This window comes from Halichoerus grypus, chromosome 8 (assembly GCF_964656455.1).
Source record: "Halichoerus grypus chromosome 8, mHalGry1.hap1.1, whole genome shotgun sequence".
NCBI lineage: Eukaryota > Metazoa > Chordata > Mammalia > Carnivora > Phocidae > Halichoerus > Halichoerus grypus.
The window spans coordinates 148210360-148226221 of NC_135719.1; the positions used below are offsets into that span (position 1 = coordinate 148210360).

Below are 15862 nucleotides of genomic sequence, written 5' to 3' on the forward strand. Positions count from 1 at the left end.
CTGGGGCCACAGACGTGGCTTTTACTACAAGGGACAGTCGGTCTCAGGCCTCTGCCAGCCGCCTCGGGGCAGAACCTGGGAGTCGGCTTCCAACTAGCTGTAGCCTCACATTTAATGTTTGGCTCAGGCCCTCCCAACACCTCCCCTTGATTTCTCACCGCACCTCACGTCCCGCTCGTGCCCGCGCACACGCAGCGGTCCCATCCTCTGTCCAGCCCCTCGCGGCCCTAGATGCCCAGCTTTCCTCTGCGCTCTGCCTCATCTTTTTTCCTAATTGTGGTAAAATATACATTGCAAAGTATTTATCATTCTCACCACGTATCAGTGTCCATTAAGTACGTTCACAGCACTGTGCACCCATCACCACTGTCTGTTCATCGTCCCCAACTAAACCCTGCCCCTGGTGCACAGTGCCTCCCCTCGCCCTCCCCCTGCCCCACAACTGCCATTCGCCTTTCTGTCTCTGGGATTTCACCTCCTCCAGGAAGCGGAATCATCCAGAATGTGTCCTGCTGGCTCTGGCTTCTCTCTCTTAGCATCGTGTCCTCAAGGATCATCTGTGTTGTAGCTGGTGACAGGATATCTTCCTTTTTAAGGCTGAATAATATTCCAGTGTGTGGCTAGACCACAGTGTGTGCGTCCATTCGTCCGTCGATGGACACTCAGGGTGCATAATGCACCCCACGCGTTACTCTTGAGGGAAGCGTCACCGAGGGCAGAGCTGTTTGCTTGTCTGTTTTGGTGCCCAGTCCAGCATCTGCCAAGGATGCAGGAGACACACTTCAGGCCCTCTGCCTGCTCCTTCCACACTCCTTCAGTTTCCAGAGAACTGCCCTGGCGTCCCCTCTCCTGAGGAGCCAGTCCAGGCTCACTGCTCTGTCCACCTCAGGTTCTTCTGTGTTAGCAGGAGGTTTGTTCTCAGTAGCTGACGTGAGAGCACCTGGATATGTCACGTGTACGAGATACACCTTGTGTGGGCGCCCTGCCTCCCCGCAACCAGGGGGTGCTGTGAGCACTTGCTCTGCTTTCCAGCCCAGCTGTGGGGAGAACGACAGCAAGCCCTTGGCGCTAAGTTTTCCTGGTCTACTCCACTTACCCCCGCTGGCCTTCCCTGGGGACCAGCCCGACCACGCTTTCTACTCGCTGGACCCGCTCAGATCAACGGGCAACAAGCGCCCGTCCCTTTGTCCTCGCTTTTGGCAAGCAGACGTTCCCTGGCAACCTTTGAACACAGCTGAATGCTAGGTATCTTTGATCTGCCTCAGGAAAAAGTCTATTTTAAACTCTAAGGGAAGCCAAACGTTTTAGGTTAGCTCTTTTACCCAACAAAACGTAGATCATCCATGCTCCTATAGTTTCCAGTTCAAAAAAAAAAAAAAAATAGTGCCGGCCAGCACAACGGCCATGCTTTGCTGTGCCAACACCGTGCTTCTCTAGGTTCAAAAAACAACTTTCTTTTCATGAAGGGAACTATAAAACTTCTTCACTAAAATATGAGCATATTTAATTTGCAGACAAAATTGCCTGGGAGAAGAAAAATAAAACCTTGAGCTAAATTTAGAAACGAAAACTGGAAAGTTTTATTCAGAAATGCTAAATCAGAAATAAAATCAGTGGGATGTATTTACAGGCAGTTTGCTTTTAAATAAAGACCAAAACAAAGTGACAGAGGGACCAGAGAATAAAGAGTAATTCCTTTTTAAGCCTTCGCTTTGGTGCAGCACGGACATGCTTGCATTTGCATCTTTGACGGGAGAGCGCACTGAGAATGGGGGGGAGGCGCCTGTTCGCCCGCCTTCTGGTCTGGAAGGCAGACCCCCTGAGCCCAGAAGGGTGCCCTTCCTCCCTCAGCATCAGCTCAGGCCCTTTGTGAGCTGGACTGGTGCGGCCGCAGTGGCAGGAAGGGAGGGAAAGGGGCGGGGTTGTCCCGGGAGAGCAGGAGCCCAATTATGAGGCCGTCCTGGAAGGCAGGTCGGCCCGTCCCAGGTGGTAATGGAGGGCGCCGCGGGACGCCAGACAGGGGTTGTGTCCAGGCAACTAGGTGGCCTGTCCCTCTTAGTTATGTGCCACAGGGACGAAGAGGTTTAAAGAGTATTAAGGGGGTTTTGGAGAACCAAGGTAGGTGTTACTGCTTGATCCGTCCATCATTCAGTATACTGGATGGTGCATCTGCTCTGTGCCAGGCACCGTCTGGGGCGCTGGCCTGGGGAGAGAGCCTGTGGCCCAAAGAGGGAGCAGGGAGGCTTCTGGAGTGGGGGTGGGCCATCTAAGCAGGGCTCCCCCTGCAGCCTGGGGGTCTTTCTGAAGCACTATTGCTAGAGGCCATGTTCTTGGAGTGCGGTGGCGTCCACAGTTCTCAGCATGACACCTGGAACGGCTCGAGCCACTCCCTCCCAAGCCCGCACTTCAGCCCAGCAGGGTAGTAGCCTCCATCCATGACATTGCTCCTCCTCAAAACCGAGGAGGTGGAAGATCACATACACCCCTCCTCCAGGTGAGAAGAACCAGCCCCAGGGTAATTCGAGGCAGCAGGAACCAGCAGCCCAGCGACAGGGTGTGGCTGTGGTAGGAGCCTCTTCTGGGAGCACCACTGAGGGCTTGTTCCGTCAGTGAAGACGATGCTCCGGGGACCAGTGGAACCCTCGTAGCTTAAGTGAGGGTCAGATTCACAGCAAAGGTGGCAGATATGGTGGTAAAAACTAACTAGTCCATGGCTGATTCTTTGAGGCAGGGAGTCCACATCCTCTAGTTTCTTGGTCCAGTTTGTCTTGCCTCATTTAGGCCAGTTTTTGTTGCTATGTTTTTACCTACATGAGCTCATGGATGCATCACAATGAACAAACCTTGGGGGTCATACTTCCCATCACAGCCGATTCTCGGCTCATCACCTGCACCGAGAGGCTGCCTTCGTTGAGGGTTCCTCCCCGTTAACTTCATCTATGTCTTTTTAAAAACTGTTACTTGTCATTTTTATCAAAGTATTATATGCTTATTTTAGCAGTACTGAAAAACATACAGAAGTTTCAGGAAGAAAAACCACCCATTGCCATAACGCTCAACAGTTGATATTTGGGGAGTATTTCTTTTTATGATCATACTATTTCTGAAAACTTAGACATTGCCCTTTCCAGTTATTTTCATTTCATATACTTGTAAAGATTTTTGATGGGTGTGTAATATTTCATTGTGTGGGATAATCCCTTTGACGTTTAGGTGGTTTCTAGTATTTCAGAATCATAAATAAAAATGTGATGCTCTAGAAAAGAACTTACTAGGAATTAACCAAGGAGGTAAAAGACTTACACACTGAAATCCGAAACACTACTTCAAGACACTGAAGACAGCGGCAGTCACGGGACCGACATCTGTGTTCACGGACGGGAAGACAGGACCTCCAGAATGTCCGTGCTGCCCAAAGAGATCCACACATTCAGGGCAGTCCTTATCAAAGTGCTGACAGTTTTTTTCCAGAAACGGAAAAATCCTTCCTAAAATTCACATGGAATCTTCACGGACCCCAGATGGCCTAAGCAGTCTTGGAAAAGGACACCACACTCGGAGGCCTTAAGTTTCCTGATTTTAAAACTTCCTGCAAAGCCGCAGTAATGAAAACTGTGTGGTACCAGCATAAAGATGGACATATACCAGTACAGAGTAGACTGGAGAGCCCGGAAATAAACCCATCACATGGTTTCCAACAAGGGTGCCACCCACTCGATGGGGGAAGGACAGCCTGTTGAACAAATGGCCCTAGAAGAATTGGATGTCCACACGCAGAAGAATGAAGTTGGACCCCTACGTCACACCATACACAGAGAGTAACTCAGGGCGCCTGGGTGGCTCAGTTGGTTGAGCATGGGACTCTTGGTTTCGGCTCAGGTCATGATCTCAGGGTTGTGAGATGGAGCCCCGCATCAGGCTCTGCACTCAGTGCAGTCTGCTTAAGATTCTCTCTCCTTCTCCCTCTGCCTCTCCCCCCACTCGCACTATTTCTCTCTCAAATACATAAAATCTTTCTTTTTAAAAGTAATTCAAAGTGGATCAAAGACCTAAATATAGGACCTAAGATTACAAGCCACTAGAGGAAGAGCTTCATGACACTGAATTTGCTACTGATTTCTTCGAAATGACACCAAAAGCACAGGCAACAAAAGTAAAAATAGTTAAGTTGGATGACATCAAAACTTAGAACTTGGGGGCACCTGGGTGGCTCAGTCGTTAAGCGTCTGCCTTTGGCTCAGGTCATGGTCCCAGGGTCCTGGGATCGAGCCCCGCATCGGGCTCCCTGCTCTGCAGGTAGCCCGCTTCTCCCTCTCCCACTCCCCCTGCTTGTGTTCCTCTCTCGCTGTCTCTCTCTGTCAAATAAATAAAATTTTTTTAAAAAACAAAAAAACAAAAACAACAACCAGTGTTGGCGAGGATGTGGAGAAGTTGGAGCCCTGTGCACTGTTGGTGGGAATGTGAAATGCTGCTTCTGCTGTGGGAAAAAGCACGGCAGCTCCTCTGAGAGTTAAACATAGGAATGCCGTATGTCCCAGCGATTCCGCTTCTGGGGGTACATCCCAAGGAGTTGGAAGGAGGGACTTAAAATAGACACAGCACACCCATGTTATCGCGGCTTTATTCACAGTAGCCCGGAGGCAGAGGCAGCCCGAACAGCCATCTGTGGATGAATGGGACAGCACGGGGTCTGTTCGCACCACGGAATATTCTTCAGTCTTACAAAGGAAGGAGATGTTGCCACCTGCTATGACAGGGGCGGACCTCGAGGACATTACACCGAGGGAAGTAAGCCAGTCCCAGGACAAAGCCTGCCTGATTCCACTTGGATAGGGTCCCTGGGGTGGTCAGGTCCACAGAGACAGAAGTAGAACGGGGGTCGGGGGGTGTCAGAGGATGGGGGGGCGCGGGGAGTGGGAGTTCTTGTTTAATGGGGACAGAGTGTCACTTTTGCAGGGTGAAGAGAGTTCTGTGGATGGATGGTGGCAGCAGCGGCACAATAATATAAATGTACTTAATACCACTGAGCTGTGTGCTTCAAAGTGGTTAAGACAGTGAATTTTATGTAATGTGTATTTTAGCACAATTTTTAACATATTAAAATGTGATGCTTACTCTACTACTATGTTTCTAGAATAGAAACATTTCTAGAATAGATTCCCAGGAGTAAAATTACTTAGAGAATCCTGATCCATATTGCCAGATGATTTTAATTCCGGAAGGATCCAAACAACTTACAGATTTGTTGGCAGGGTCACGGCATGCCTTTACCAGTGTTGAGTAACTGTCATTTGTTGAAATTATTGCTGATTTGATGGGCAGAGAAATACTTTTTTATGCAAGTGTTGATCACTTACAGGTCTTTTGTGAACTGAATCATTTCAACATCTAGGCCCCGTTTTTTATAATCAACTCTGGTGTATATTTAACTCCTTGTATTTACAGCCTCTATGTTTCCTCTGGTTTTTTGGAGGGAACATCCAGAAATTTGTAAATTTTTTAATGTGAGCAATATCCAATAAGGGTTTGTCCGTTGTTTTTAAATGCCCTATTCTCTCGATACTCAACTTCCCTTCTGAAAGCTGTAGGGATGTGGGGGGTAAGGGGGTGATTTTGGTTTGGTTTTTTACTTAACTCATCTCAGATTTTATTTTGGTGTGAAGACTTAAATTGGCTTATCCCCACATCACCAACCAGTTATCTAACTAATCTTCCCCTTTCCACTGATTCGAGAGTCATTCTTTGTCGTAATAATACACTTGGATGCATGTGCTTCCCGCTCTGGGGGCTGTAGCTTCGTCCCATGGACCCGACCTGCCTCTTAGGCTCTCATTACACCGGCATGAATTCACAAGCTTTCCGGTGGGTGGGACTAGCCTTCCTCACAAGTAATCTCATTCTCTTGCTTTTTATTTTTCCGGGGGAACTTTAGAACTGTTTTGTCAAGGAAAAATGTGTCAGGAAAATAAAGAGACCCAACCAAATTTTGACTGGAATTGCTTTACACCTGTAAATCAATTTGGGGGGGAAATGAACAGTATATTTATAGTATTTACCCTTCCAGTCCAGGAGCCCGCCTTCTGTGTATTTGCTCAAGTGTTTTTTTCCTCTCTCCATATTACTCATTTGTTTCTTTGCTTGTTTATGTTTAGGGTGTGTTTCATCAGTGACTTCCAGATCACAGTCCTTAGGTTCTTTAAAGAACTACTTTATATGTACAAGTCTTCAGAAGAGCATGGGGGGGAATCACTAATAAAGTTGAGATCCTTTGATCTGAGATCAATAGGAAAAATACATCAAGAAACCTCTTCGCTTGTTCATTGACTTCTAATCTGTATATTTTATGTAAAGATCCTAGAAGTCTTTCCCCCTCATCTCTTGATTTTAGCTCATCAGCACAGTCTTGGGACAGGCACGTTTCCCCTTCTCTTATCCTATGAAACATCAAATCATTTGAGGCCAGGTCTCTGTCTCTTTAAAGTACGGATCTGTGGGAAGCATCTGCTCCGGACCCCTTACTAAGCCCCCTGCGCACCTCGTTCCTCATTGCACACACGTCTGAGTTCATCTGACATCACTCCCTGGGTGAGAAGGTGGTGGTGATCCTAGGAGAGCCGTCCTTCCTGCGATCTGACAACCCAGCGGGTCAGCAGCCAGAATTTAAATTCACATTACCTGACTGGAAGCACGGGCAGTTTTTGTTCAGCCAGAGGAGGAGCCAGGCAGGTGCAAGCCAAGTATGCGCAGGTGGCTAAGGACGGGTCCCCATCGCTTGTTGTAAATAACTGCATGGCCAGCCCTGGAATCCAGCAGCATCCTTCAGCTCTGGGAAAGAGGGAGGCCCGGGTGGGATTTGGTTTGCCTTTACTTAATTTATTTTTGTGGTCGATATTGGTGCATATTGTAAAAACTGCCTTCTTGCTAGTGACGGGGCCTTGCTAAAACCCCTGGACAATTGTAGCGGTTCACTCATTCCTCGAATTACAGGGCGTGCCAGCCCACAGGTGCAACTGCTAACCCCTCTTGCATCTCAGGTGTTTCTTACTATTGAAAAGGTCTAGGAAGCAGAGGGCTTTGGCGTTCTGGTTCACACAGGGGAGTTGTAGGAGAACGCATGAAAAGAGATGTGGTTTGAACAAACTTGGTTGTGTGTGTGTCAAGAAGTGAGGAATCTGTTTTCCGTTGTACCTGCCAGTGACTTTCCCTGCAGTTTGTTTTTAGTTGGAGGTAGCAGTGATACTTCTTTTTGTTAGGGGATCATCTCTTTGATCCCCTCCTCAAACTCCAGAAAGGTCTGTCTCCTTGGCACAGCTTTTTACATTAACTCCTTTTTAAGATAAGAAACAAAGATCTAAAGAGCTTTTAAAATTAGCCTCATAACAAGGGAAATTTTAAACTAGCTTAGAGATTTTAAACTTAAATTTCTGTAAACTTCAAAGTATCTAACGTGTTGCCATCTTTAAGATAAAAAACGAACACTGCATTTCATTTTATCGCTTTCTTTTAACTGCCTTTAATCTGTAGCGCTTTCTAGCTATTTAGTTTAAGGAAGCTTTCATTTCCCGTGTAATTTTTTAACTGAATTTTCCAATAAAAACACTAGATCCCGAGGGAAAAAAAAAAAAACAAACCAGCGTTTGAGGATCAGCTCATAACTCGGCAATAGGAGAGGCTGAGCCCGAGTCCACACTAGCGGCTTGGGATTGCATAATGTTTGAATAGCCATTTGCCTAAACACCGCGAAACCCGGGTTGCCCACGTGCTAACTCCGGTTCAGATGTTGGAGCGCCTGGAACCCGGAGCTGCCGGCGGCCAGGCGGGAACGAGGCGCCTCTGACTTTGGGGGGCCAGCCCCGGGGCGCCGGCGGTGGAGTTCCTGCGGCTCGCACACACTTGCCTTCCGTGGCCGGCACTCGAGGCCGCTCCCAGTCCGGCGGAGGGTGGGGGGCCCGGCCCCGGCCCCCGCAGCCCCGGAGAGGGGCTCTCGGGCTGGAAGTTAGCGGGGAGCGGAGCCTGCGGGAGCCGGGAGCCGGCCGGCCGTGCACACTGACAGCCGAGCAGGGCGCTCTCTCCATTTGCAGTTTTTTTAGTGTCATTTTAAGTTGCAGCTTCGGGCCAATCAGCGAGCCCCATGCCTGCTGACATCACGGGGCAGCCAGTTCCCTCCAGCTGCAGAGAGCTTCAGTTTGTCTTTTTTTTTAAACTAAAATGGAGGCTGGTTTCTTGCCTTAAGGAGTACATTGCCTTTCCCGCTGGAGTCTAGATGTGGACATGTAATAAAGCGGGCAGCAGGATGGTGGTGGACGCGGCGAACTCCAACGGGCCTTTCCAGCCCGTGGCCCTTCTCCATATTCGAGGTGAGTTATTGTGTGTCGCCGAATCGGAACCTTCTGTGCTTAGTTAATAAATGGCTATTGTGCTTCAGATGAGAGGAGCAGGAAGTCCCTGCTGGCTGAACCATCGCGCCGCGCTGCACACCGAGCCCGCGGAGGTGGGCTGTGCCACCAGGGTCTGGCCTTTTACGAAGGCTCGCGGAATCGGAGTCTTGAGAGAGGCCTTGCACGCATAGTTCAAAGCTGGTTTTTCTGCTTTCTGCTCGCTCTCCCATCCCCCTTTCCGAGCCGTGCTGATGTCAAAGGATGTGAAGTCACTGCCCGGGGAAGGTATTGGGTGGAGGTGGGAAGGAGAGGCGGGCGGCAGCGCCGGGCCAAGTTGTCTGTCCGCAGAGTTTCTGTTACATCTGGGTCGCTCGACGCTGCAAACGTTTCATCGGGGGCACATCTCCGTCATGAGGATGAACCGTCAGGAAATCATGCAGAAATGCTCGGAAGAGAACTTCCTTTAAAGGGGTTGTTTTCATTCCTGCCGTGGAGCCTCCGAGAGACATATGCTCAGGCTTTGAGATACAGAAATCTATTGTGGGTCATAATGTCTGAGATGTTAGCGGGTTCATGGAGTAGTAGGAAATATTTGGCATTTAAATAGGCTCCGTATTGACGTTTGACTTTAAAATTTAAAACGGCAACAAGTTTCCAACGTGTACATGGGTCTCGCTTGCTTCTTGTAGTTTATACAAAATTTGGGTTCAGAATTGAGCTGAAAAACACAATTACCATAGTAATCAATAATTATTACATTAAAATATAAGTATCCGGGGAGTAGTATACTTGTTCTTAGTTGGCATTTTAAAGCACGTGTTATATAAAAATTTTTTTTTAATTGAGAGAGACAGAAAATGGACGTTAAGCTTTATCAGATCACTTTAAAATGTATAATGTCACAGCTACGCCCTGACAAAACAGTTGTCACTGTCAGAATCTCCTCTAAGGACCCGTGTTAAGGAAGGGTGGGGGCAATATTCCTAGGTGACTAATAGTCCTTATGACTAAAATGCCGGACAAGATTTTTCAGATCCTAGGGTGTATCCAGGGAAGATAAACCACACGAATACTCAATCTGTTGGAATAAAATGGGTGTTGCTTTTCTCTCCAAACCCTCTTTAATAAAGCTGGTGAAAATTAATACCCACAGTGACCAACCTTTAGGTTGGGCTACGCATTCATTGTTTTATGGTGTGTGCCCAGAAAGGAGCCCGTGTTGACCACAGACAGCATGTAGTTATTTTAATGGCAGGAACCAAACGGGTAAAAGCAAAATGTAACTGTGTTTAGGTTTAAGTTAGTTCTTAAATACTGACTAGTTAGCAATCAGATAATTTTATTACATATAAAATATATTTTTATAGTTTTAAGATACCTTACGAATAACGTAGGTTATTTTGGTTCGTGAGTTTCTCTGATTTTAGTAAACACTTAAGGCCCCCGTCATTTTTTGAACTAAGAGTTTATTCTGAAATGGAATTACTTGGTTTTGTGTCCTGTGATAGCACACTGATTTTTTTTTAATTTCATTCCAAGACTTTATTACAGCCAGGTTGGGTTTTTTACCTTTGGTTGAGTCACTGGTTGGTTGCTGTCGGACCGTGGAGGGAAGAAGTAGTGGGGTGCATTAACCCGAAAGAGACTTGAGTTTTTAAGAGGGGGTAACCTGTAGGGACCTGAAACTAACTTTTAATTCAAATGGGAATAATTTCTAATTTCAAAACTTGAAGAACACTGTGTTTACTCATAAGCAGTTTTTGGAGCAAGCATGTTAGTGTGCAGTTTAGCAAGATTGGTTTTACTTACATTGGTTTTTAGATTCTCGACCAACTGAACACCCAGTCAGCTGCTCTCCTGTGATGTCCGGTGCTGTGGGTCAGTGACCGTGACTGAGAGGCGCAGCCCCACCCCAGAGCCAGTGGTTTTGTGGAGAGACCCACAGGGGCCCTGCCCCCGTGCAGGGGGTACGCAGGTGCCGGGAGAGCAGGGGCGGATGTGATGATGCTGGGGAGAGGCGGCAGCCAGGAGGGGGCGACGCTGAGGGCTGCCTCCCTCTCAGGGTGCACCACGGTTCCCATTTAGGGAGGAGGGGGTCTTCCACACAGAAGGGAAAATGACCTTCCAAGGTCACACACACAGCCCGCACATGGTTGGGCCAGAATCCAAACCCAGGCATTTGTGTTGTTTTGTTTGGCATCTTTTTTTTTTCAAAAAAAAAAAAAAACTTAAAATAGAAATTTGGGCAGTTTGTAGAACGTTTTGCCACAGGATTATACTCGCGGTTTTTCCCAGTGCCTTATCAACATTTATCTGTTTTATTGGCCTCTTGTGTGTGTGACAGTTTGAGCCCAGGGTTCCATTTCTTTCTTTATTTTACGTCTATCTGTCAGTTCCCCTACCACGCTGTGCTAAGCAGGTCCCTAACTCACCACAGGAAGCAAGCCCCATGGCCCAGCTTTGGGAGTTTACAGCCCCCTGCGGGGTGGGTGGCACAAGTAAACAAATAAATCAATCCGATCACTAAACTGATTAGTAGTCCCAGTGGGTTGGACAGTTCTCTTCTATTAAATAATCTAGAGTTTGCAATTAATATGGTGAATTGGCATATCCTATAAAAGTTCAAGCGTGAGAGGGACACACTGTTGAAATCTACATAAACTTTTCTGTCTGTAGAAGGAGAGCGCGTCACCTGAACTTGACGGCTGTAAATTTAGCTCGATGACTTAAATCCTGGTCTCCCAGCGCTGTCCAAGAGAACTGCCTGTGTTGGTGATGACGTTCTCTGTGCTGACCACGGCGGTGGCCCCAGACACATCTGACCAGGGAGCACGTAAAATGTGGCCAGTGCACCTCAGAAACTGGATTTGGGATTTTATTTCATGAGAGTTACTCAAATTTAAGTAGACACTTGTGTCTGTGGCTTCTGTCGTGACAGCGCAGGTTTAGACTGGGGTCCATGCTTTTTCAGAAAAGGGCCAGCCTATCTCGGAGATGTCGCAGGTTCTGTTCCAGATCCCGCAGGAAAGCTCATGTCACCGCAAATCAAGTCTGACGAAGTTTTTGGTTTCCCAGCGCCTGTAGAAGTCACGTTTGCACTCTGCTCTAGTCCATTAAGTGACAGGAACAGTGCACATACCTTGATTTAAAAATACTTCATTGCTGAAAAATGCTGACCATTGCCTGAGCTCTCAGCAAGCTGTCATCACTGGTCACAGGTCACCGTAACAGATACAATAATAATGAGAAAGTTTGGAACACTGCAAGAATGATCACACTGGGACACAGAGACGCAAAGTGAGCAAACTGCTGTGGGAAAAATGGCACCCACAGACCTGCCTAACGCAAGGTTGCCGCAGACCTTCCATTTGTAAAAAACACAGTGTCCGTGAGGCGCAGTAAAATGAGGTATGCCCGTAAATAAATAGTTTTGGCCGGGAAAGCAGACATAGGCAGTAAGTAAATGAATAGACACACCTGTGTTCCAGTAAAGCTTTATTTACAAAAGCAGGTGACAAGCCAGATCTGGCCCGTGGGACCCAGTTTGCCAACCCCTGTTCTAGACCATTCCGTGAGTTTTTGAATGGCCTGTTGGTGTAGTACAACGTGTCACTTCCAGAATCAGGTTTAAGGCCAAAAAGATGTGAATGGCCAGAGAGGAGAGAGCTCTTGACCCTTTTCCAGCTGTGTAATTCCGGCCTCCAGAGAGTCAACTGCATCTTGGTCTAGTTGTTCATAAACTCACTCGGTTGATGAGTCTGTCTTTGAAGGACTGAGATCTAGCCGTGGCCCCTTGGGGAGCTCAAGAGCAAACTATTGCTTTTGTGGGAACCCATTTTTCCTGCGATGTTGAGGTCTAACTGCAGAAGTTTGTTTTCTCACGAGTAAAAGGGGCCAGAGGCAGTGTGGAGGCCAGACCGGACCCAGTGGCTCAGCCAGCGCAGCTCCTGACCCCTGTGCATGACGCAGGTGGCTGGCTAGAGGGCCCGCCCTCCTGCGTGATGTGATCGCAGTGAGGGTGGTGCCTAGTGGTATCCACATTCCCCCACATTTCAGTGGTGACCAAAAATAAAAGACCTCTCGAAAGCTCAGACCCGTGAACCTCTCTCTGCCTAGTGCCTCAGATCAGCTCAGGAGTTCTACTTCACAAACATCTGGATGTTGTGCACCTGTCCTTCTCTCTGAAGCATCTTTTTAGAAATACACCTTTAAGCTTACCTGGAGTGATCCTGTATGCAGCGTCGTTTCTTTTGTATTCCTGAGGGTGTATGGAAGGTAACCAAAGTAACGGATCTCCCTCGAGGTGGGGGGTGTTTCCGTCAAGTCCGCACTCTTTTTGTTCATCAGTCTTCCCTTGAACTTGGGTATAATGTCTTCCAAGGGTTTTCCGATCACGACTCCTGCCTGGCAGCAAAAGCTAAACTCCCAGAATTTTTTCACTAAAATATGAAGAATGAGAGAAAAATAAAGACACGAGGTTGACAACCGGAGAGCTTGCTGCACTGCCCCCGTCCGTTCTCAGCGCGACCTTCCCCTTCCCCACTGTCCTGTTTCACCACCTCATCTGCCAGGTGTTGATTATGGGCTTTCTTTTCTCGCCTCCTCCACAAATTGTAAGCATCCTGAGGAAGGTCACGGTCAGCTGGATATTTCCCATGACCTCTAGCATCATCCCTAGAGTGTAAGCACTCAGTCGGTGTTGGTGGATTGAACAGAAAAGGCTGTTTCTCTGAAGGACCATTCAGATACTGTTGATTTGGTGTATTTTCTAGCTAATTACTTGATCAATCAAACAGTACTTGTCAGGCTCCTGAGAAGCTGTCCAAGGGAACTGGTTAAAAAGATGGACACGGGTAACCACTCTGTGCTGGGCCTGGCTTCAGACTAAACCTCTTCCCTAGCAGATGGAAATAGGACCACCAAGCATGTGGAGATGTGGAGAGCTCTAAAACAGGGGGTGATTAGTTTCTCTCACTAACGTACTGAAAGGAAAGTCTTCTTTTCATCTTGGAAGGACACGAGTCCGTGAGGACAGAGAATTAGAGCAGGTGACGTCTGGTTTTGCATTTGGCCCTTGAATCGTTCATAAATCAAAAGCCCGTCTGTTAAAAAATAAAGAGACGTAACAAATACAGTAAATGAATCTATATCAGACCTTTGTTCTAAAAAACAAAACAAAAACCCTATGTAGAAGACATTTTGGGGGCAATTGGAGAAAGTTGAGTGCAGAATGATATGGGGTGCTGTGGAATCAACTGTTACTATTCTGGGTGCAGCAAAGGGGTGGGGGTGTCGTAGACACGGTCCTTCTTCTTAGGGACTGGAGATGGAGGATTTAGCAGCAGTATGAAGAGCTCTTCAGCTTTCTTGAAATAACACAGAGAAAAATTACCGTAAAGCAAATACACTAAAATATGAACAACTGTTGAATCTAGGGAAGTGGGTATCCAAGTGTTCATTCAGCTTCTACATACGTTTCAACTGTTTTGTAATGTTAGAAGTATCCTGAAAATGTTCTGCTTTAGAAAAAAATGTACAGAGGAAATTTAATTATTCAGAAATTGTTTCCCAAACAGTGAGCGGTGGTCTTTATGTTCAAGTTTTGGCTTTTCCTCTTTCTGCCTTTATTCCACTTGCCAAATCAGTGGCTGTTGCTGAAATAATGAGGTGAGGGTTCGGCCGTCCTGGGCGGGCAGCGTTGAGGGGCCAGTGGGCACAGCTGCTAAGCGCATGCCGCCCGGACAGCAGCATCATGTCACCAAACAGTATTTTGGGGGTGTACACCTTTTTGGACGTTTATTGGCATTTTTATTGGTCTTCTAAAGCATAGCAGCCTTTCAGGCACACCCGCAGGTTAAACCAGGGTTCCCTCTGAACGGGAGAGGCAGAGGTGCTCCGGGCTCCGCGTCCCCAACCCTGCACTGGCCGGTGGAGCCATCCTGGGCAAGCTGACCGGTTTTAGGAGGGTAAAAGGAACAAGTGCATCTGAAGTGCTTAAAATGGTGCCTGAAGCCTTGCGAGGCTCCCCACAACTTGACACCCCTTTGCTATGTGGACTTCAGAGCCCAGCATCTTAACCACACTTTTTTTTCCCTTCCGCTGTGTTACCCCGGTTGGTTCATCTTGAAGCATATCTGTTTCTCTCTCCCTTACTCACCAAGCCTCTTCTCCTCTCGCGGTTGGCTTGCCATTTCACCGCCCTGAAGAAACGAGCGTCATCGGTAATCGTGGCATGTGGACTGTGTCCTGCTTAGAGACGGTGTATAAAAGTACCCAGTAAGGCGATGGCAAGCACCACCTTGGTGGCCTCGCTAGTCCCTGTGCTCAGTCCTGCAGCTCTCTTGGGTCTGGTCTGCTGAGTCGGCTCCGTGAAACAGGAGATGAGTGTTTGCTTATGTTCCTCCCCTCCCTCTGTTAACGCTTTTGAAGAAGGTCTTTCGATAACGTTGAGGAAGAATGCTGTTTTCAGAGTCAGAGGTACATGATCTGTGATTAGTCCCAAACAGGATGACTTCCGTTGTCGTTCCCCTTTAGTTGTGTTTATTTTTTTTCCTAAAGATTTTATTTATCTGAGAGAGAGAAGGCGCGCAAGCAGGGGAGCAGCAGAGGGAGAGGGAGAAGCAGACTCCCCGCTGAGCACAGAGCCCGATGTGGGACTCAGGCTTACTGTTTTAAGTGTTAATGCTGTGGTGTTGACAATAGAGCTTGCCCTGTTGAACACCGGCTGATCTGTCCTTTGTCACTGATGCACATGCACTTCTGTACTCCCTTAGGATTTTTGTCTGCTGGTTGTGTCATTCACGAGCGATGCGTTCTGATTTCAGTCTTCTGACTTACAAAGTTATGAGAATAGTAATGTTTCACTGGAGGGAACAAGCCCAATCTCCCTCATCTCGGGTCCCTTATTCTTGGTAGGCCTCGAGGAGGAGGAGATGGGGAGGGTGTGCACATGCATGTGGGTTTGCGTTTGCAGACAGTTTGGGTACATACGCAACTAGGAATTGGTTTTTTTCACCTTCATGTGGTAGACCCATTTGATGACTGTGTTTTCAGAACTCTGAGGCTGTGAAGGTGTCCTCAGTCTCTGCACAGGACAGAGTTCACAAGTGTGGTCCTGGGGCCCCTGGGGTCCCAGAGATGCTTTCAAGGGATGTGCAAGGCCAAAACTGTCTTCACAAGAGTGCCAAGGCCTCGTACCTCTGTCACGGTGTGGCCATCTGCCCTAATGGTGCAAAGGCAGTGGTGGGTGACACCCTCCTTCCCCAGAGCAGGTGATGCTGTGTTCCACCACGTGCCCACCAGCCTGACCCGGGAATGTCCTTGGGGAAGCTGGAGGTGGTTTGCTTTATTCCATTTCAACCCTGGCCACCCACCTTTCGATGTTCTGTGTGACGAACGCGGAGCCCTCTGGCACGCTGGAGCGTGGGGGCTTGTCTCCAAAACCGAATGGTTGTGCGAGGTACAAGCTGAACTAGCCCCTTTTT

General features: G+C 47.9%; 1 protein-coding gene across 11 annotated transcripts in view; it reads left to right on the forward strand.

Annotated features, from left to right (window-relative positions):
* The window catches only part of PPP2R5C (protein phosphatase 2 regulatory subunit B'gamma), a 121336-nt gene that overhangs the window by 20378 nt on the left and 85096 nt on the right, over positions 1-15862 (forward strand). The window contains exon 1 of one of the 11 annotated variants that reach the window (XM_036086240.2): positions 8151-8357. The exons of 9 other annotated variants lie outside the window; for them this stretch is intronic. In XM_036086240.2, the coding sequence (XP_035942133.1) occupies positions 8264-8357 (94 nt within the window). In that variant the 5' untranslated portion in view covers positions 8151-8263. Of the gene's footprint in view, positions 1-8150; positions 8358-15862 lie in introns of those variants that run through there. One more of the 11 variants, XM_036086244.2, reaches the window with a different exon arrangement.